This window comes from Pezoporus flaviventris, unplaced genomic scaffold (genome assembly GCF_033815535.1).
Source record: "Pezoporus flaviventris isolate CSIRO_AGI_PZ_B2104156 unplaced genomic scaffold, CSIRO_AGI_Pfla_v1 ptg000031l, whole genome shotgun sequence".
In the NCBI taxonomy this organism is placed as follows: domain Eukaryota; kingdom Metazoa; phylum Chordata; class Aves; order Psittaciformes; family Psittacidae; genus Pezoporus; species Pezoporus flaviventris.
In genome coordinates, this window is record NW_026892579.1 from 67,866,301 (window position 1) to 67,888,766 (window position 22,466).

At 42.3% G+C, this 22,466-nt stretch overlaps 1 protein-coding gene across 1 annotated transcript in view; it reads right to left on the bottom strand.

Annotated features, from left to right (window-relative positions):
• Positions 1 to 224: 224 nt before the first annotated feature.
• Positions 225 to 22,466, bottom strand: part of ACYP2 (acylphosphatase 2) — a 44,871-nt gene continuing 22,629 nt past the window's right edge. The window contains exon 4 of the mRNA XM_061461749.1: positions 225 to 836. Coding sequence (XP_061317733.1) covers positions 722 to 836 — 115 coding nt within the window. The 3' untranslated portion in view covers positions 225 to 721. The remainder of the gene's footprint in view (positions 837 to 22,466) is intronic.

The following is a 22,466-nucleotide window of genomic DNA, read 5'->3' on the forward strand; positions in this document are numbered from 1 at the left end:
ACACACATCCATAAGCTAAATAACTGAAGTCTTCCATTTTAGTAAGAACATCAACAAAGCAAAAAGATTAAAGCATCCTTTCTGGTCAGTATGGACGCAAGCTGTAGGTAGATATGGAACAAGGGGTGAGACCACCATTGTGTTTCATGACTTATCTGAATTACTTATACTGAATTACTAGAGAATTTTAAACCAGAACTGGTCAAATAATCTTAGTCTGAGTTTGAATAAACATATATTTATTTTATATTATCTCTATATCTTCACTCCTTATCACAAATAACATGGTCTACAACACAGAGCTACATTAGATCTCTCAGTGTTCCAGGCTCTGCAGTTAAGGATGGTTAGTGAGATTACAAACAGGAGAACATAACTTCCTTATTTTGCATCTAAAATATGAATCACAGTGTAAAGATTAGGCGCCATATGGTTATACATAAGTCTCATTGTGCACAAGTGATCACTGACACTTTTAAGCATTCATCTAGCTTTCAAGATGTAATAAATTAGATATTGGCATTTTAGATACTAGATATTGACATTCATGGCGTTAAATGTCTAATACAGGAACTAAGAATTCTTACTCCATGTGAACAGGGACCATTACTATTTGTCTCTAGTATGGAGAGCATCCAAACGCTCCTGTGACATGTTATGGAGGCACAGAGAATATCATGCAGCAGAAACATCACAGCTTAATGCTCAGTGACGGCTCCTATTAGTATCTAGTGCTAAATCCTGAGAAGTCAAGCTTGGAAATCTCCTTTTCGTTGGAAAAATTGGTTCGATCGATGCGAGAACTTGGGCTTCCAACTTTAGTCAGCCAGGATTTCCTGCAAGACAAGGAAGACAGGGTCAGGAGAGAAAGAGCTGCACATATGGGGCTTATTCTCCTTTCTATGCCTTCCTGCAGTACTCTTTCAGTGAGAAAACTACCCTAAATGTGTTCAGTTCCTTTGTGTTTCCCCTCCTTTAAAAGCAAACCAAACTAGTTAAAAGGTACCAGTATTACAGAAACCTTACACAATATTACATAAAACTATGTCTGACAAAAGGCTAAAGCAGATTTACTGTAATGATCCCTTTCGAGTGCTTATTAATAGCATTAAAATAGGTATAATTACCCTTGCAGATTCTATGCTACACTTTTAGCAAGGACCTAAAAACCCTAATTGAAAACCATTATGAAAAATGAACTCTAACAGCCAGTTTACCCTTTTCTGACAACGAAAAGAAATAGAAAGTGAAATGAAAATGAATAAGCTCACAACCAGCAAAAAGACATAAAGCAAATAAAAATCAAACTGGTGTCAAAGCAACCCTAAATTGTAATAAACACTGTATTTCACACAGGCATTCTTAATTGGGGCTTTTGGCATGTATTTGCATTATGATCTGATCTAATTATGCTGGGGCTTTGCCTTCCTCCACAGCACACTGGAAACCTACACTGAGCACTATTGCCATCGGGTAATGGAGGCTGGAGCTGGCACTAGGGTGGCTGCTCCTACACACACACCCTACTCCATTCCTACCCTGCAGTGATTTACTAATTCATAGGGGTGATAAACTGCTGTGTGATAGAGGCCCAGGAACACTCCAAGTGCCGCAGACAACACTGCTCACAGGGAGGTTTATGTAAAAAACATACTTTCCTGGTATTTTCTGTTGCACTAAAGTCTCAGAAATAGAAAGAGAATGTATTTCAGCATACTATATATGAGGAAAAAATATTTTACCCAAATACTTTTTATAACTTTAATGATGTATAAACAGGTATAGATACATAACTGTGACTAGTATTAAAAATATACATCATTATTTATCTAAGTTCCAATTTGAAGAGCATAAAGTTTGTGTTATTAAGAGTTACATTAAATAATCCTTTGCAAAAATCCCACTGAGCATTATAAAATGCAGTGCTTTTGCAGTGAGGCTTACTTTTGATGTCTTTATAATGAGAATGGTGCATAAAGGTCACTTATCTGAAGCCAGTAAATAAAACACACCTAAGATACGGAAATGCATCTTGTTAGGAACCCTATGTGACAAAGGTTTATTTTTAGACAATTCCTGACACAACATTAACACCACAGAACACAAATCTCTTGGCTGGTTATGAGAAACAAGCCCTTTTCTCCAAACTATGTTAGTCCCTCATTAGACTTGTCTCATCACCAGCGCAGACGGTTCCAAACCGGCATTCAGGACTAATGCAATTCATCTCTTCCTTGAAACTCTGCATAGACTCTTATGAGCAAATGTACCTCCATAATAGTTAATGAAGACAGCAGGAACGTCCTGCTACTTGTGCACCTTGAAATGCAACCCTAGAAGTACGCTTGGTGAATTACAGACTCGCAGCGCCAAAACGCTCCACAAGCTCCTTCCTATTTGACCACTAAATAGAGGCTCTATGTGGAAAGACTTCCTAGAAAACACAAACCAGAATGAGCATCTCATGTTCAAAGTGGGACAAGCCTTAATTTAGTATTCAGCAATTAAAATTAATACACATCTTCACAACACAATGCAAAGAACAAGGTGGGGACAACCTCCTTTATCTGCTGTAGGCAAAAACTTTCCAGTAAGGAACATAACACAGGAATAGGAGCACAGGGGTGAAACAGGAGAACCTAGCTTTCTACTCTCTGCTGAAGCCCTTAAGGCAGACCAGATATGTCAACAGAAGGAAAGCCCAGCCATAGACCAGTCCATTTTGCTCCATATTATGAAAGATCTGAAAAGCCCCTTGTGCATGCAGCAGAAGTTCCTCTTATAGCTGGATGACCTTGAGTGAGAAAAAGAACATGTATTTGAAATACTGAATTACTTAAATAATCCATGCTATTTTTAGAAGACTAATGTGACACCTCCAAGGGAAGAGACTTCTTCCTTTTTTGCCTTCTCATTTTTAAGGTGAGCTTGTCCTGGACACAACGAAAGGAAATATATTCCTTGCCCAGCTTTTGCAACTCCACGTAAGACCAAAATCCATCCATGCCTGCTCCCAGGTCCCAAGCTCCATTGCAGAAAGGAAGCAACTGCAAACTCTGCAGAGAGCAAACTTTGTCCATTGCTCCATATACTCTCACATGGATAAGGCTAAGGCACAGCATACAAAAAACCAGTTAAGACAATCCAGCTCCAAGGACGCTCTTTATAAGATGCATACATTTGACTCACTTAATGCAGGATGCAGGGATGGAAGTGCTGCAGAACTGCTCCCTACCTGGGATTTGCATGTCTGTGGGGCTCAGTTCTTCACCAAGATACTAATACTTTGCAATAAGACTTTCTCCATTGATTTCCTCACTTTGCTCAAGTAACAGAGCACCCTCTGAACGCTACGCAGCACGTTTTTAATGAGCTAGGAAAGCAGGACGTCAGTATTTGCACATAGTGGTACACAGTCACACTTGCTCCCTTCTTTACCTGCACCTCAAACACCTTTGGTAAGGGTAGCATTTTTTAAATGATTTTAACTCTTATAAGCATCAACAGACCTGAGTTAAAAGGTTCTGCATCCTCCTCTTGCTGCACTCTGCCTTTTTGATTTCCTTTCATTTCTCACCATGGATCTCATATCCCTCAATATGTGCCAGAGATGTGCTGCAATTACGAGCATTTGGAGCTGTAGCTTGCCATTTATAGCATGCATGTGAAACTTCATTGCTGCTACCCACTTCTCTTCAGGAGTGAGAAAGACAGCCTGCACCTCGCTCCTCACGTGGGCAAGCCTGAACCAAATGAGGACATTGCTTTAAGCTGCCTGCAACAGAGCAGTGAGCATTGCCTCTGTGATGCAGAACCATGCCAGCACACCCTACAAACCATGGGGCTTCGAGTACTACACACAAACTTGATGATTTCCCTGAATAAGATTTATTTTAACTGAAAGCTATGCTATAAAACAGATTTTTCTGAAATAACTGGCTTGTTTGGCATTACTCCCTGACCAAAGTCTTCTTGATAAGGAAAACGTAACTGATGCAGGAAAAACCAAACCTTGCACACCTAATGAACAATGCCACCTTTCCTGTGCTAGGCTCTGTATTAAACCATTGATACACATACAATGCTTCCATAATAACTCTTTTATGGTATGCAAAAAGCCAAGCTTTTAATCCCAGCCTGTTCTTTTGTTGGAAGGGACCTTAAAGCTCCTCCAGCTCCAACCCCTGCCACAGGCAGGGACCCCTTCCACTGGAGCAGCTTGCTCCAAGCCCCTGTGTCCAACCTGGCCTTGAGCACTGCCAGGGATGGGGCAGCCACAGCTTCTCTGGGCACCCTGTGCCAGCGCCTCAGCACCCTCACAGGGAAGAGCTTCTGCCTAAGAGCTCAGCTCAGTCTCCCCTCGGGCAGGTTCAAGCCATTCCCCTTGGCCTGTCCCTCCATCCCTTGTCCCAAGCCCCTCTCCATGTTTCCTGCAGCCCCTTCAGGCACTGGAGCTGCTCTCAGGTCTCCCCTTCAGGAGCCTTCTCTTCTCCAGGCTGCCCCAGCCCAGCTCTCTCAGCCTGGCTCCAGAGCAGAGCTGCTCCAGCCCTCGCAGCATCTCCGTGGCCTTCTCCATCAGCTTCACATCCCTCTTGTATTATCCCAAGATTGAAGCAATTTACACTCTATAGCACTAGAAATGGACCCAAAAATGATCCACAGCATTGATACTTGGTGAGATAGGCCCAGTTTAGGAATATGTTTGTTTTCCCTCACCTTAACCACCCTGTCACCATGGAACAAGAGAAATGTGTGCTTTTATTTAGGAGAGAAAACAAAGGCACTGGCCTGTTTACTCTTTATTTCCCTTTGTTTAATATAAAATACCAGAGGGAAGGTTACTTTCTGAAGACTGTATTTACATCTGTGACAGCCCATAGATTAGCATTGCAAATATTTATGAAATACCTCCAAAAGGTTGTTGTTTCCTGCAACAATTCTGTCAAGTTTTCATAAACCCTCCTATTTGAATGTGTGCAGAAGAAACGTGGAACCCTTTTTGATCACCGTCTGTCTTCGGGGAAGAGCTTTAGCCATGGTTTTTAAGCTTTTCCCTACAAGGAACGTTCTACTTTGATCTTGGTTTCTATAAGCCTGAAACTCACATCTAGGTGAAGGCTCTATTAGAGCCTTTAGATGTAAAGATACATCATAGCTTACTGTAAAGCCATTCCATTGGCCCTATATGTCTGCTCCTGCGGCCAGAGCCTAATGATAAAACAGGGATCTGGAAACAAGATTTATACTGTGAAAAGGAGCAGGAAGGATAAAAACCTCAGTAACAAAACTGTGTTTGAAAACCCTAGGGTTTGACATGATTTGGATCAGTGCAGCCCAAAAAAACCCCAAACACAGCATTTTAACTTTAGCAAAGGCAATCAAGGCCTTAGTAAGGTGAAGAAAACAGGTTCTGAAGAAAATATATGGGAGATGCTGGGGACAATCACTGATGCTTTGGTGCAGAATAAGGTCAAGAGGACTAATGCACATTCAGCTTGCTCCCACTGGCCTTGCTCCCTGTTCCTTGTAACTTTGTTAGCTCTCAAAAGTAGGCTCTAGCTTGGGGTAGAAACCTGAAGCCTTTTGTATGCACATACCAGCAACAGGGAGGGAGAAGTAGTAGAGAAAGAGCAAGGCAAAGTGTAAAGGAGAGGAATTTTAACACATTAGGATGAGCCCATCACAGTCCATCAAATCAAAGCCAAGTGATGGGTTACTTCAGAGGACTACAACATAAAGGAGAAAGCCAGTGCTACTCTGAGGACACAACACAAGTACCTGGGTATATTATATATGTAGTAACTAGTATTCTAGGTGGGCTAGAAATGAAGCAACCTGCTCAGGTATAGGCACAGTGCCCCAGAGCAGAGCAGGAGCCTGTCTGCAGGGAGGGAAGGAGTGCTGCTGCCTGCTCACTGGTTGATCTGGCATCCCCACAACAGGGATTTCTTGGAGCACTGGATATTTAGCACAAGTTCTGTAACTGTTTTAGAAAGAGGAGACAAAGACAGTTAATCAAAACTAGTGTTTGACTGGGTTTTCAAACACAGCTGTCGGATGAATGTTGTGAACTGGTTTCTGTTCCTTCCCTTCTGTCACACTCGAGGCCAGTGTTTCTCCAGAGGACACACCATGAGCTTTTCTTCCAAGTACTATTTGCAAGTGATGTCAACAGCAAAAGCAAAGCAGCAGAATCTGACATATTGAAGATATATTGACCAGGGGAGGTTTAGGTTAGCTATAAGGCAGAAGCTCTTCCCTGTGAGGGTGCTGAGGCGCTGGCACAGGGTGCCCAGAGAAGCTGTGGCTGCCCCATCCCTGGCAGTGTTCAAGGCCAGGTTGGACACAGGGGCTTGGAGCAAGCTGCTCCAGTGGAAGGGGTCCCTGCCTGTGGGAGCAGGGGTTGGGGCTGGAGGAGCTTTAAGGTCCTTTCCAAACCAAACCATCCCATGATTCTATGATATTGTGAGAGGCACCATACTGCATGAGCTTAAAATACATATTTTTGTGTCACACTTCTATTTATAAATTTATAACCCTGAAAAATAACTGGCATGTTAATGTTCAGCATATTCTGCTATTGGCAAGACTTTAATGTAAAAATGATCATTACTAGTCTGCATTAGCACAGAATTTGGCTCTATGTACTTCAGCTTTACTTTGTTACTCAGATCTGATCTACGTTAAGTGTTCCCACCTCTTAAAAAGGAGGAATTATCCCAGAGTGAATGAAACCAATTCTGAAGTTGGTATTTCCTTGTACAGGACAAAGATCTGTTGTGCATTTTCCTGTCATCCTTAATCACTTTGGTAAACTTCAAGTAGAACCTACTTAAATGTGAGATCCTAAGAAGTGTATTTTTATGAAGAAGTTATCAGTTACCATGCTACACAAGTCACATTTGGCTCCTTTCATAGATCCTATCAGAAGAAACTAAGCAACGCTGCAGGAATTTGTTCCAACAACAAAAAATAAAGACATATATGAAAAGTAAAACCAAACTGAGCCATTGCAGTAACTTGAAACAGCTTGACCTACAGAAAGCACAAGACAAAAGGGCACTGCCTGTTAAGCTTGTGCCCTATCTTCCCAAAGCAGCAGACATACCAGAAAACCAGAGGCAGCAAACACTGATTGTGTTTCCCCTTGCAGTATGTCTGCCTCTGCAGGGCATGATTTGGCTCACAAGGCAAAGCAGGGATTTTGGCTAACCCCACTCCACTGCACACAATGCAATTCAAAGTTCTTTCTCATTCCACTTCTATTACATCTAAGGCCACAGGAAGCTCAAATGAGAGGAACTGGTGTTGTACACCAGGCTTCTGGAGAAGAAAAGCAAGTTCTAACACTTGGGAACTGCTCAGCACCCAACACCCACATAATGGTGTAGAAAACGAATGGCTCTATTGTGGACTCGAGCAATGAGTAAAGTACTATTGCCTCTGACCATCAATTTTATACCTAAAAAGGTTCATTAAAGCCTTACCTTGGCTATTTCAAAGCAACCCTGTTGGAATTCCACAATGAATCATCACACTTTGATCAACTCCGCTTTACTTCAAACCCGTTTTGTTGCACAGCCTGCTAAAAAGGACACAGCCACTACAGTAGAGGGAGATGACAAATGCAGTGAAGCATTTGACAGACAACACTTCTCTGTTTGCTGGTAACCAGGTTCAGCAAGGCAGAGACAGAAAAGCCACGTGAGGACCAACCCCCACGTTACCACACTTGCTGCATCCTCTGTCAATTCTCAGAAGAGAGATTTACACAGAAAAACAGATTAATTTATTATGCAAGAAGGAAAAATAATGCCAGAGCAAACACAGCGAATTCCTTCCAGCACCGCTGGGATTCTTGCTGTTTCTCTCCAAACCCTCCTTCACTTTACAAAGCACTTGGGGGTAGCTGCAGACTGGAAAACAGAGTTTTTCATTGAGAAACTACAATTTCCAGACTTAAAAATGGAGATCTTTAAAAGCGGGGATGCTTCCCTTTGAAGTGTGTGAAGATTGAACGCTTCCAGAGCTGCAGCGACTGCACATGAATTCCCCTTGCCCTAGAACGCTGCAGTGTTCGGATCCTTCAGGAGCTATCAGCTTGGCTCCCTCCCAGCCACAGAAGTGACTGTTTCCACCAACACACCTCACATAAGCATCCCCATGTGAGCAGAGGTTAGGTAGGTGGTCATCATGCTGTTCCTCATGCCGAACTGAATGCACAACTGCTTTTGTACACACAAAACATGTTGATAGCACAAAACCCACCCCTCAGACTGTCACAGCCCAAATCATTTGAAGCTGAAATAACTATTTTGGCTATTAGTAAGAGGAAAATGTATGTGTAAGACCATTATGCCAAGTGATTTATGTATGTTGGGACTTACAAATCACCTTTGAAGACAAGCTAACTGCAACATCCATAGTGCCTGGCCCCTGTAGGCGTGGATGCTGTTGACAGAAAAATACCTAACAACTGAGAGTTGTGATTTTCTTTTCATCTAGAGCTTGTGAAAGACCTTTGAAATGTTCTTATTAAGCATTCTGTGAGCTCAGCTCCATTTTCTCCACTGGCTTTACATTACCCGAGTTAATCTAAGCTGCACACTTTCAAAGGAGGCAGTTCCACCCATCACCTTAACCTGCCAGCTCAAGCAGCCTTCCACATAGCAACTCTGATATAAAATACATGAAAAGAACAGGAAATGTTTTAACAATGTTATATTGGAGAGCATAACTGCTCAGAAAAACATCAAGTACATTGTACTAGCTAATAGTCTGCTTCTATTTAACACAAAGAGGAAATTTGGGCTTTGTCAAGACTTACTTTCATAATGCCCTTATTTTGTGCATTATAAATATAGCTACAATAAGGAGGAAGCAACAGATTAACATAAGGATATGTTACAGCTATTATGTTCTTTGTTCTGCAGGAGCTATTTGCGGTTTCCAGCAGAGCAGAGTGTGTTCTTGAGGTGAACCCAGTGTGGTATGCTCACAAGGAAGGTAACACTGTACCCCTGTCATAGGCAAGATGCACATAGAAAATTCCCTGGAAATAAAACCCCCTTGAAAAACCCAGGCATGAAAACCAGCCTAAGGCAGCACAGAGTGAGATGTGCCAAGCCTACGCATGCTGTCCCTATGGAAGGGCAGACAGACCTTATGGAATGACCGTATCTTTCCACACTGGCACATCCCAAAGAACTGCATTTCATTTACAGGGAGAAAATTCTTTGCATTCTTCACCATATGACTTCTTTATGATGTTATTCTTATGACTTCATAGACATTAAAAATACCATTCCTGAAAGACCTCATATAAAGATTGTTTTTCTCTACTGGCTTTAAGCTGCATAAATTTATCATATCACTTGTGGGCACTTCGGTTTTAAGTCCCTAACAATACAGTATCTTTGCAAGTATTAAATACATCATCTAAAAGAGCCCTTCAAGTCATGAACCCAAACTACTCTGGTAAAGGGAATTTTGGATGTATCAGCTGAGATCTCGAATAAGAGACACCCAAAAATAACCCTCAACCATAGGTTACTTGTTTTTCTACATGTCCACATAATTCAAGCCAACTTTGTAAATTCTCTAGTTGTTAGAATCAGAGAATCCCAGCCTGGTTTGGGTTGAAGGGACCTTACAGCTCATCCAGTTCCAACCCCTGCCATGGGCAGGGACACCTTCCACTAGAGCAGCTCGCTCCAAGCCCCTGTGTCCAACCCAGCTCTGAGCACTGCCAGGGAAGCAAGCTGGTCTTTATACTTTCTATTAATATCAAAATAGCTTGGTAGAAAAACAACTACTCATGTGAGCTGCAAGCACGCCTACGGCAAAGCCCATTCCCGAGGTCCATAAACTGTCAGGAGGAATCTGCTCCCTTAATAGAAATAAGCCACTTGACATCAAGGCTCCCAGCTATTTAGGGAAGCCATCAGAGCGTGAACATGTATTTTGCTTCAATGTTTCTTTGTGTGAAACTGTCATTTTGAGCAAGGCTTTTAACATTTATTGAAATAAGAGCTGATACATGCTCTTGCTACTCAGTGCTTCCTGCGCTGGGCTACAGGGTTTTATTAAACCTGATTTTCTAAGCATTTACCTAAAACCATGTTTTCCTATTTGCCACAGTGAAAAACTGAATCAAGAAAGATTTTTTCCTAGAGAGAAAAAAAATCCTATAGAAATAACCCCAGACTGGAAATGCTTCACTATCACTTTCTCAAGACAGCTATGGAACATACTACTTAAAGTTAGCGCTTACAGAAAGCAAACCAGCAGATTTAGTGATTTCATTTTCTATTATAATAAGGATAATGGGCTTGTTCTTTCCTCCTCATTTTCCATTCATTTTGGACATCTTCCTATTTATCAGAATCTGCCCTTTACCTGTACTTTTTGTATTGAGAGCTTCAGACTTCAAAAACTAGAAGAAAAGCAGAATTCTACCGAAAAGAACATCTCATTTCTACTGAAATCAACAGCAACACTTATGAGGCCAGTGAGGAAGCCCTGACCTCTGGTTTTGTAACCTTTAAACAAAGTTCTACAACTACTTACAAGAAATAAGCATCTAAAAAGCCCCAAACCGAGGAAACCAGCTTAGGAAGACAACTGGGCCATACTATTGTCAAGTATTCCTCAATAGGTGCTGTTAATCCCTATTAATGAGCACAAAGCATCATTTATGCTCCACATGAAGCCGCCAGAGTAGAAATGTGCATTAGGAGGCAATGTGGTTCCGGGTTAACACACTGACATACACAGGAAACCTCTAAGTCTAAACGTGCAGTGACCTGTTCAATATTCTCCATTGCAAAGAACTTCCATTTTAGAAAACATACTGATCCCTTTTTTAGGATAACTGCATATTCCTCTGTCATGGGTCTCAACCCACTAAATCTGAGCTTCTCCTTAGTGCTTTGGATGGCTATTCCACCCCTGGCAGTGTTCGAGGCCAGGCTGAACAGCCTTGGGTGCCATGGTTTAGTGTGAGGCATCCCTGTCCATGGCAAGGGGTTGGAAATGGGTGATCTCAAGGTCCTTCCCAACCCTGACTATTCAATGATTCTAGGATTCTCCAATATAACTTGTTTGGTTTCCATGCAATGGTTCAAATACGTATTTCCAGAGGAGCTATGGGCAGTGAGCTAAGAATATATGTTTTAATAGTGAAACACTGAGATTTAGGGGCTATTTTAATAAGCAATAACAATTAAGTAAAATCTTGTCTATAATTAAGCTTCTCAACCATTACATTTTCTACAGCATTGCTCAGGCAATGCCACCCAGCTAACATCTCACATGGGACACTACAGCAGCAGAGTTTTATGTTGCAATTTCTTAATACATAACAGGTTTTGATTTTTTATCCTCTTCTTTGCAAGCACTGGACAACTGGCCAAGTATAAATATGTTCCTAAACTCGTAAATCTTCCCAGTTTTTCCATCTTCCCTCCAAGCTTCAGGGGCTGTCAGAAAGAATCAAGCATCTCATTTGGCTTCTGTAATTTATGCCATTTTCTTTCTTTCCCTTCCTCCCCTTCTTGACTTGTATTCTGCCTGGACAGTTAAAGCAGATCTGTTTCTGATCATTCTCACACTGTAGACTGCTGCAGGGACTGCAGAGGTTTGTAGTGTGAATGGAGAACTACAAAAAACCCAGTGATTTCACTGAAATTGTTATTTCAGATTTACTCAAATTTGTTATGTTCAAATACTTCATTACTATGCTTGACAAAACTTGGTTTTGTAGCTGGTTGCCAGTGCTTCATTAAGGCACAAAAGGATGAGTACGGACTGCTACCAGGCTACCCATGGCTCCAACCATTCTCAGCAGTGCCAAGGCCACCACTAACCCACGGCACTGAGGCCTCGTCTCCACGGTGTGTGAACCCTTGCAGGGACGGTGACTGCAGCCCTGCCCTGGGCAGCCTGTTCCAATGCCTGAGCACCCTCTGGGGCAGGAATTGTTCCTCAGCTCCATCTAAACCTGCCCTAGTGCAGCTTGAGGCCAGTTCCTCTTGCCCCATCCCTTGCTCCCTGGGAGCAGCGATCAGCCCCCTCCTGGCTCCATTCTGTCAGGCAGCTGTAGAGAGAAACCAGTTCTGCTTCTCATTACACAGTTGTGTGCACCCCACAGAAAAGGCTTTCCAACAGGATTCATGGCACTAGGATAATGCATTATTATATTCCCAGATCCTGCGCTATGTCTTTCCTGAGTGTTTCCCATGATGGCCATGGTGTGGTGATCACCTGTGTGAAGGTTTTGGCCTTTTCCTTGTTAACTGCAACATTCCCACCTCAGTATCCACATTCAAAAGGGATTCACGGTACAGCCCAAAGTTACTCCTTACTTAAAGTGAAGAAATAACTGAAGTATTTCAGATAGCTCGTTTCAAAATGAACTTTGAGTTACTTGGTGCTCCCAGTGATGAGGATTTCCAAAGGCAGAGAGCTGAAATGCTGGCACTGAGGACTGGCAGCATTCCTAGAATAAAGCCTCCCAGAAGACACACTCATCCTCTTTGCATTTGCTCACGAAGGTCTGTTTAGCCATTTATAAATGCAAAGAGAATAAAAGATGTTTTTCCTTGTTTGCCACACCAAGACATTAGGAGCAAAACAAGAGAACTACTAATTTAAGAGGAGGAGAAGTTATCCAAGCTTGCAAACATCAGCAGTGAGTGATTAGGGATTGCTGCTCTGCAATTATCATCCTGCAAAATTAACATCAGAACAGTTCATGTCATCATATGGACATTGAACAAACAAGAGCAGGCTCCAGCTTCCTTGTTGCCCAGAAATAGTCCAAATACTACATAAACCACATCAGTTACATGTGAACTTTGCATTACAACAGCTGCAATGAGATACAGGAGATAGACTATTTCAGATGAAAAGGGTGGCTAGGCCACAGATTTGGCTCCAGATAAAGACATTAAAAGCTTCCAGGAATTCAAATGTCCATTCTGATATAAGCAAGCCCTGATTTTTCAGAGTATTTAGGAGCATATGACAAATTTTACCACCAGACAGATGTAACTGAGGTAAGGAAGGAGCTCAGTGCACATCACCTCTGCAGGTCGCATTCCAGGGTCTCCAACTGGGTACCAGTAAAAGCAGAAAAGCAGAGATCACTTATGAAAAGCCTAAATTAAACAACTAGCACCAGGGTGGGAAACTATGGTAGAAGTAAAGGAATCTCCACCATTCAGAGCAGTGGTTAATGGGTGATCACCCTTCTTTTCTTCCTGTCTTACATCACGGAGTACAGACTGGTAAAGGCAAGACCAGAAGCCACAAACCCATCTACTACACAAAGCCCAGAGGTTCCTCTGACCAAGCTTTCCCTGGACATGGCACAGTGCAGCGGTTCTGTGCTTGTGATGGTGTAACTGAACCCTGGCAGGGCAGGAACACATACGCAGAATGAGTTACAATTGAGTGAGTGTTAGAAAACCACTCAATTTCACCATTTCTGCTAACCCTAACCCTAACATTTCTCCTAACCCTGCAGGTTGCTTCCCCACCACAAATACTTCCCTTACTAGATAACTTGGGAATAACTTCACCTCTATAGAGCTGCTACTCCAGCTATACTAGGTAAGACAATGCACTCTTACTTGTCTTTCTACTACTTGCCACTCCCCTGGGGTGCAATGCTGCTTCCAGGGAAGGGGGGTGGCTGTGCCAGAGCCCTCTCTGTAGGAAAAGAGGCCAACCATGTGAAATTCCCACCCTGCATAAATCAGTGGCAGTCTTCCCAATGGCACAGAACCAAAATTTCACTCTTTATGCCCCCAACAAGCGGGCGTGATTGCCATCTCATGCAACACGTTACACAAACACAAGTGCAAAGTGATAGCTTCATTTCTGCCATCGTACTGAATCCCTCTCCTGTACATGGAGAAATCAGTAGCTTCGGATTCTGTCACAGTTTTCATTAGAACACACCCATGCAAAGATGTCTGAAGCAACACAACTACTAGCACTGTGTAAAGAGGAATAGATACCTACATGGGGCACACCCTGCATTAGGTAGAAAAGCACATATATAGAGCTAGATCTTTACTGTGACACTTCTAGCCAGAATATAATCTCAAATCTGTAGGTTTTCAGTTCAAAAGACCTGGATTTTTAAAGATAAGGATCAGACAAACCAGACCTCAAGCTCCAGAACACCAACACTATCTTAATCACCAGAGCACACTTCCTCTTGGACATACACACCAAACCACATGCTCAATTATTCAGGAACACCAAGCAGCTCCAGGAGACTGGAAATGCTGGTACGCAGAGTGAATGCATGTCAAAATCCAGCCACCAAGGACTTCTACCAGCAATTCCTTGGACAGTGAATACTTGGTAAAGCTGATTCTTAGAATTCAGCATATCTAATGCCATGAACAAGGCAGCACACAGCTGTTGACTCAAGTTTTCATTGCAATGCAGGGAATTCAGCCAGGGAACTTTCATTGGAAGTACATAAAACACATGTATAACCCCCCTGTACATCTAGGAAGTGCTCAGTGTGTACTGTGTAGCATCAATACAGCGACAAAACTATACTGCAAGTACAGTTCCCACATTTAACTTCCCTCCTGTTCCTCCATTACATGAAGGATACAGCATTTCACATAGAAGAGCTGTAAGAGACTTTTTACTTGCAGGCAGTTTCACAATATCTATTCCTAGAGAACAACTTTTTCTCTTATATGCAGCAGAAAGGATTGTTAGTTAATGAGAACAGTCCATCCCTTTTGGCTTTCAACTCAACACAGGATGTTACAGCCTTGCCTACATGTTTTTTTGGTTTACTTAAACAATGGAAACAAGAGCTCATCTTTCAACTATTGACAGGTCTTTTATTAATGTGGTACAAATTGTGCTCTCCCACTGTTCTTAACAGAAACAACCTTTACTCCTTTATGCAATTTTACTTATTTACCTTTATAATTTGACACAATATGTAGAAAAATACCACGTTTTTTAAATATGTTACCCACAAAATAGCTAAAACTTTGCATTTCAGCTTTAAAATTACTATTTCCACCTAATTTCTGATTTAATTGGTCACTTTTCATTACTTAACTTTCCGAAACTGGAAGAAAATGCCCAGAAGTTCATGAACAGCAAAGGGTCCATCTCTTATTTCAGCTGTTAACAGTGCTTCATCTTCAAGCTATGTCAAGAATCAGTTCAGTGAAGGTCTATGGGAGCTCACCACCCACTGAAGTAATTTCCTATTCAAGACATTCACTTATAACGAATTTCAACCCAAGAGCTCTGACCTATTACGAACATATCCAAGCAACTGATAAGCATATTCCAATACAAGTCACCCAAGGATTAAGTATATTAGTTCATGAAATCTGGATTTAGCTTCTTAAGACAACAAAATCCAGTATGAACTTGAAGAGGCAACACCCTTTTTAATCCACACAAAGAGCAATGTGATTACAGCTGAGGTTCACAATATTCTATTAAATATTAATATCTACTGCTTTGCCTTGCTCTTAGAGCAGCAGTAAAATGACAAAAAGAAAGCCAAAGCCCTGCTCAAGTAATCAAATTGTAACTGATGGTGCAGAAAACCCCCTAGACTCCATCCACTCAACCTGACTTACAGTGCTGGGCACATCTTCTGCTCCTTCTGTGTTTGGAGACACAGAACGCTCCAAATTGCTCCAGTGGATTCTCTCCAAAACCCACAGCACTGATGGATCCAAAAGGCTGGATGGCATCCAAGAACTGGAGAAAGGGATGACAGCTTCTAACCTTTCATAAATGCAAAACAGTGATTTTATTAGGGAAAAAGTCCTGCCTTTTTCCCAGATACACACTTTATACACTGCTGCTGTGACCAGCAAATGCCAAGTAGAAAACAGGCAAAACCCTGAAGCAAAAGGGCACATGGGAAATAATAAAATCATCTTCTTTTACCTAAGAATGTATACAAGCCTTACAAGATGGAAAAAATACAGTGGGAAAAAGAAAAATAACAGGGAGAACCTTAATGAGAACAAATTGCCAGGAAGAAAACTATGCACAAACAATTCAGGCCTTGATCTGAATGCACAGTTTTAATACAATTACATTTACTATGAGCACATGGGACAAAAATGGTTCCATGGCCATAGTTTTAACAGGAACCAGAAGCAGGTCAAAGTTGCTACATTTAAATAGAACAGCCGTATAGTTCTGATAGAAACCTGGCTGGACACCAGACCCCAACACAGACATAGATGCTAAGGGGGATGCAAAGAGCACTTAATGCAGAGTAATAGGAGCTTTCCAATCTATTTACATGTGGAAAAGTCTTTCTGTCACCAATTTTTCCTCTCTTTATTACTGTTACTCTTACAAACTAAGGCAACCTTGCTGCATATGCACTATTGCACAACCTGAGTGCTATGAACACAGCTTGAACTTGCCATTAGCTCCATGGGCAAGTTCTGACAGTCAAAAACCACAGGTCCTTGCTAGCGCATCAAAGATGCAGCTGGCACAGTGTTTCTTTAGGAGCTATTGGTACTTATGACTGAAGAGAGACCTACTCATCAGCAAAAAGGACAGGGGGAAAACAAGGAGAGGTAATGTGGCAAAGCTGGAGCAAGAAGCAAGTATGAGCAGTAATTGTGCTTATACCTGCACAGTTGAATACAAAAGAACAAATCACAGCAACACATCAGCATTCCCATCCTCTCGGTTTCATCATTACGCTTGAAACAAGCACAGTCTGCATGAACAGTGGCTGAGAAGTCTATGGAGAATGAGGAAACCACCTTAAACCTTCTGGTAAGGTTATTTGATTGCTGGTTGGTTTGTACATGGCAGGAATAAAGGATGCACAGTAAAGCCTGGGACAGAACATCTCCAGTGTGCAATGGAAGATCAAGTGACAGGAGATGATGAATGAACCTTCCCTTTGCTCCATAGGCTCAAATGTGGAAGCAAGAGAAACAAAGAACTATGTACACTTGCAAATAAGGACATCTATAAAGAGAATCACTCATGTGCCTCTACAGAAATCACTTTGAAGGCTGCTGCAAAGCAATTTGCTCCTAAAACTGGGGATTTTTGTGTAAAATGTGATAAAGCATACCTAAATCTCTGTTCTATGATGTCAACATCCAAACTGCATCCTCTTTCCTGATATGCTTTCAAAGTAAATTCAGTTTTAAAAAGAAGTCCAAGTCCCAAGCTACCACTTCTTATTTACTGTTCTTCAGGGCACCTCAGTGAATGCTGGAAGAGACTGTGTTTGCTAAGGAATGCAAAACACTTCCCTTGTGGCAAAATTCTTTCAGATAATGAAGCTGTTGCATGATAGATGCCAGCGAGAGGATACAAATCATTCCAGCTCATCAAAACACAGGCTTTTAAAGCAAGTTATTTTTCATTAATGATTACATTATGAGCATTTGACACTTTTAACAGGTATTCAAGATGTTTATGTTAAAATAATATACATTCAATAGCTATTTTAGCAGCAGTAGCCAGGGAATATGGCCTGCTGACTCTACACTCACCCATGGGTTAGGAAGAGCTCTTGGCACAGAGCTACAGATAATAGTAATCATAGAATCATATGCTCCTGTTCAGGTCATTCCTCAGGAATAGTGACTCCATGTGTAAAGTTGCCCCTTCAACTGCTAGGAAGCCCTGTGAAATAACACACAATAAGTGAAGCAGAACTCTGCAGACCACATTGTACCATACACCTTCCAGGAACCTCTACTCAGAAAAGTAGGACTTAAGTAAACTGCTTAAAAATCCAAACCAAACAAATTCTATTTTAAGGAAGCTCATGAGTATTTTGAGCTACCACATGGAATTAGGCACTAAAAAGGCTTTCAGTATTTTGGAACTGAATTCTTAGAATACTTCCTTTCAAAGACAGCATTTCATCCACCAAGAAACTCCACAGAGATGCAAGGACACAGCCAGAGCTCTGCATTACCTGTGGTTACACAAATGCTTCTGCCTTTCCTCATCTTCTCACTTACTCTCTTCTACTCATGTCACACACTGCAGTTTGTTCTTTGCAATACAGAATCATGGAATCAATGAGGTTGGAAAAGCCCTTCAAGCTCATCCAGTCCAACTATCCCCCAGCACTGCCCAGGCCACCACTAACCCATGGCACTGAGGCCTCATCTCCACGGTGACTGCAGCCCTGCCCTGGGCAGCCTGTTCCAATGCCTGAGCACCCTCTGGGGCAGGAATTGTTCCTCAGCTCCATCTAAACCTGCCCTGGTGCAGCTTGAGGCCATTTCCTCTTGTCCCATCCCTTGTTCCTTGGGAGCAGAGCCCAGCCCCTCCTGGCTCCATCCTCCCGTCAGACAGTTGTAGATGTATTTCATGAAATTGATTGCTCTTCATTATGAAAGAGTATTACGAAGACAATGAAAGATGCTGCCACTCCATGGAGACTACATTCCACTCAGCTTCAAATTCAATGAATCCTTTTACTCCCAAAGTCATATATCCTCCCTAAACCCACAGCACTTCCACTGTGAGCTAAAAGGATCTTCTGACCTTGTAAGAAGAAACATGAATTAACAAGTTGAAGTTAATTGAGTTCTTGAAGAAACTGAGGTCCCTCTCATTCTTCATCTGCAATTAACTTCGTAATGAAGTACCAATTCTTCAAGCCTCCACATATTTAAAATCCTTAAATAATTTTCAAAGAGGCAACATAAAGGAACTCTAAATGGCTCTGAAGGTTCATTATGGAGCAGTGCAGCCTGTCTCTTGGCACCAGGCACTCCAATGCCTTCATACTCACTCTAACTCTGCTTCTGAGGCTTCTTGGTGCCAGCATATGGAGACATCAATCACCCAGACACCACTCACCACAGAGATTATCCCAGTGCAAACACAACACCAGGTACAACCACATACTACTGCTCACACCCAAAACCCAAACTAAATGAAAACCTAGTCTGACTGGCCATGATGCTCTGCCCGGCTCTCCTGGATGACTGCCATGCCGAACGGATTGCTTCACTTCTTAAACTGATGGCTAAATACATAACAGATTGCAGAATCCCAGACCGGTTTGGGTGGAATGGACCTTAAAGCTTCTCCAGCTCCAACCCCTGCTCCCACAGGCGGGGACTCCTTCCACTAGAGCAGCTTGCTCCAAGCCCCTGTGTCCAACCTGGCCTTGAACACTGCCAGGGATGGGGCAGCCACAGCTTCTCTGGGCACCCTGTGCCAGCGCCTCAGCACCCTCACAGGGAAGAGCTTCTGTCTAAGAGCTCATCTCAGTCTCCCCTCGGGCAGGTTCAAGCCATTCCCCTTGTCCCATCCCTGCAGGCCCCTGTCCAAAGCCCCTCTCCAGGTTTCCTGCAGCCCCTTCAGGCACTGGAGCTGCTCTCAGGTCTCCCCTTCAGGAGCCTTCTCTTCTCCAGGCTGCCCCAGCCCAGCTCTCTCAGCCTGGCTCCAGAGCAGAGCTGCTCCAGCCCTCACAGCATCTCCATGGCCTCCTCTGGACTTGCTGCAACAGCTCCATGTCCCTCTTGTGCTGCTACCCGAGAGCTGGATCAGGACTGTAGGGAGGGTTCTCCAAATCACTAAAACCCCTGGCCAGCTTGGCTCTTCAATGATGTTTGGAACTTTCAATACCTTGCTTTTTTTTAAGCAATAGGAAAAGCCTGAAAAATCATTGTTAATAAGGTAGTGATTGGCACTCCAAAAAAATTGAAAAGTATCACAGGGCATTTTATTCTGCCCAAAGAAAGCACTGAAAGCTTGGAAGAATTCAGTAGCTCATGCAATTAGTTTGGAAACAATTATAATGTATATTAAAGTTCAAATGATGTGAACCTTCCTTCATTTATTCAGACATACAAAAATATTAACTCTGAGCCAAACAGGCATGGACATGCAAAAACCAGGATCAGGCTTCTTTAGGAAGACATTTGCCCGCATTGGTATACCACTGCTAATGCATCCAAATTATAACAAGACTCCTGCATGTTGTTAAGGGCAGAATTACTACAGTTTGGAAGCTTTAATCTGACAGAATTGGAGACTAACACAAGACATCTTGTTTGGATATTGCCAACCAGGGTTAGGCTCATCTCAGACACTAGTTAGAACGTGTTTAAAACAATGCCTGACTAGGAAAAACCTTTTCAGCTCTGGGCTTTGAGGTGGCACATGTTGCAGTTCAGGTGGAGGGCAACAGGATGCATTACCTTTAAATGCCAGATAGTGCTCCAACCCCCCAGCCAGGCCCTCGTGTCCATGGAAGACCTCCAAAGCCACCTACAGGAGGCATGTCTAGTTCTGGAAGCCAGCCACGATGAGGAGGACAGAGGTGACAAAGCAAAAGGCAATAGTTTCATATTGAATCACATTTACCTTTGTCAAGAAAGCTACTCAAGTTGTTGGCCCAATTACTTCTTTCAGTGGTATCTAAGATCCTACCAGGCTTTAAGAGGAGGCAGAGAAGTTCTGCTGCAAAACCAAAGCTATAACACCACACAAGAGGTTAATATAATAAGGGAGTTATATTATTACAACCACTATTACTTGCTCCCTGACTAGAAACTTCAATGTAGCTCACTGAATTCTGCCAGTAGTATTCATAGTACTAATCAGTTCCATTTACTTTAAATAGTTACTTGGGGTAAGATACTAATGGTATGCATTAAAAACACAGACAAGGACTTCTACCTGTACTGCACCAGCCTCAAAGGTTTTCCAATCCTCTTAATGGCTCTGCAATGTCAAGGTCGGACGGGGCTTGGAGCAACCATCTCCAGTGGAAGGTGTCCCTGCCCGTGGCAGGGGTTGGAACTGGAGGAGCTTTAAGGTCCCTTCCAAAACAAATCCATCTGGGATTCTATGGTTCTATCCAATGCTTATGTAAATGGCACTTCAGTGTTCAAAACAGGATAAGTAGAGACAGTATGACTACATCGGCATTAGCCAGGAGCACAGACCACAGCAGGCTGGTAGATTACAGTGGTTGGTGCTGAGGAGCTGACTTCCACACAGCATTATACACTTCTGTCTGCAGCTTTTCCCCCCAGTTTCTTCAATTAAAATGGGGGGAAAGAGATACAGCTGAGGCAGGACACATCAGAGAAGTTAACATTGATTTTCTGAAGTGTTTCTGTTCTTCCTTGTAGTCCTACCTCTTCAAAAGTAGTTCTACACTTAATCACTGAAAAATATCAGGATTCCTCTGGAGTTACTATCTCAGTCAGTTGCAGATTCCTCCATCCAGAACATTAATCCTGACATGAGTACAGATGTAAACTGAATTGCATCTCTTGGCTTGTAGAGCAATACCATGTTAAATGGACTTCAAATGCCTCTTGTCATGTCTGCTACTGAAGCCTGAAGTTGTCTCGTGTTTTGTAAGCACACTACACTACATCACACTGTGCCTCCTTTAATTCAAAGATCTTCTCATTTCAATAAGACCTGGCAAGACTGGTATTTGTAAAGAGGGAAAGGGATTAAGAAATAAGCCCTGAAACAAGTTTCTCCGCATTTTTATGAATACATTTTCCTATACAAGACAGTGAACAGGATTCCTTGTGTGTATGTTTATAATCCATGTTTTCAGACTTCCAAATGGTTCCTCAAATTTCCCCTCTCATACTCACTGTTACAATGGCAGTGTTCCTACCAAGTTTAATTTGCCTCATCTCCTATCCCTCATTGCACTGCCTGCTACAGGAATAGAACACAGAGCAAAGGCGGGGTGACATGAGCACACATCCATGATTCCCTCTAGCTCAGCACTCTCAGTTCTGCAGCCTCTGCTTTCTGGGAATGTCATTTCTTCTCACAAACAGAAGGTTTATGTAGCCAACCAGAGACTAATCACACAATTATTCAACCTTTTCACTTAACTCAGTAACTACAACATTCAAATAGTAAGAAGCAGCTATCAACAACTAATACTAAATTGCCAGTCAGCAATAAGACTTCCATGCTGTTGAAATGCCATTTTGCATTAAAGCCATCAACCAGCTCTACTGAAATCAAAGACTTTAAGTACCCTTGGCAATCCCCAGTTTCCATCTTCTTTGGAAGAAGTCCTCTTCAATATTAGCCATCAAAATAAACTTGATATTTAACTTTATCCCTTCTCTCATGGCATTAGCTGCCCTGCAAAGTAGGTGGAAAACAAGATTCTAGTAGTGTAGTTGGTGAAAGAAATATCTAGAAGGCAAAAAGCAGATAGCAACTTTTACATACGCAAGTAGATTGACATCTAGTGTGAAAACACTGAACTACAAAGCCTATACTGCATATCAACAAGGATGAATTTAAGCCTAGTATTAACATCAGTATTCTTCAGTGTAGCTTATCCAATATCTTTAGCCCAAAGTGCTTTCATTCCTGCAATGGAATCTCAAATTCTGTCACCTTTTCATTCTTACCAGTACCATGTCCAAGTTTATGACACTGGCAAAGATTTTGGA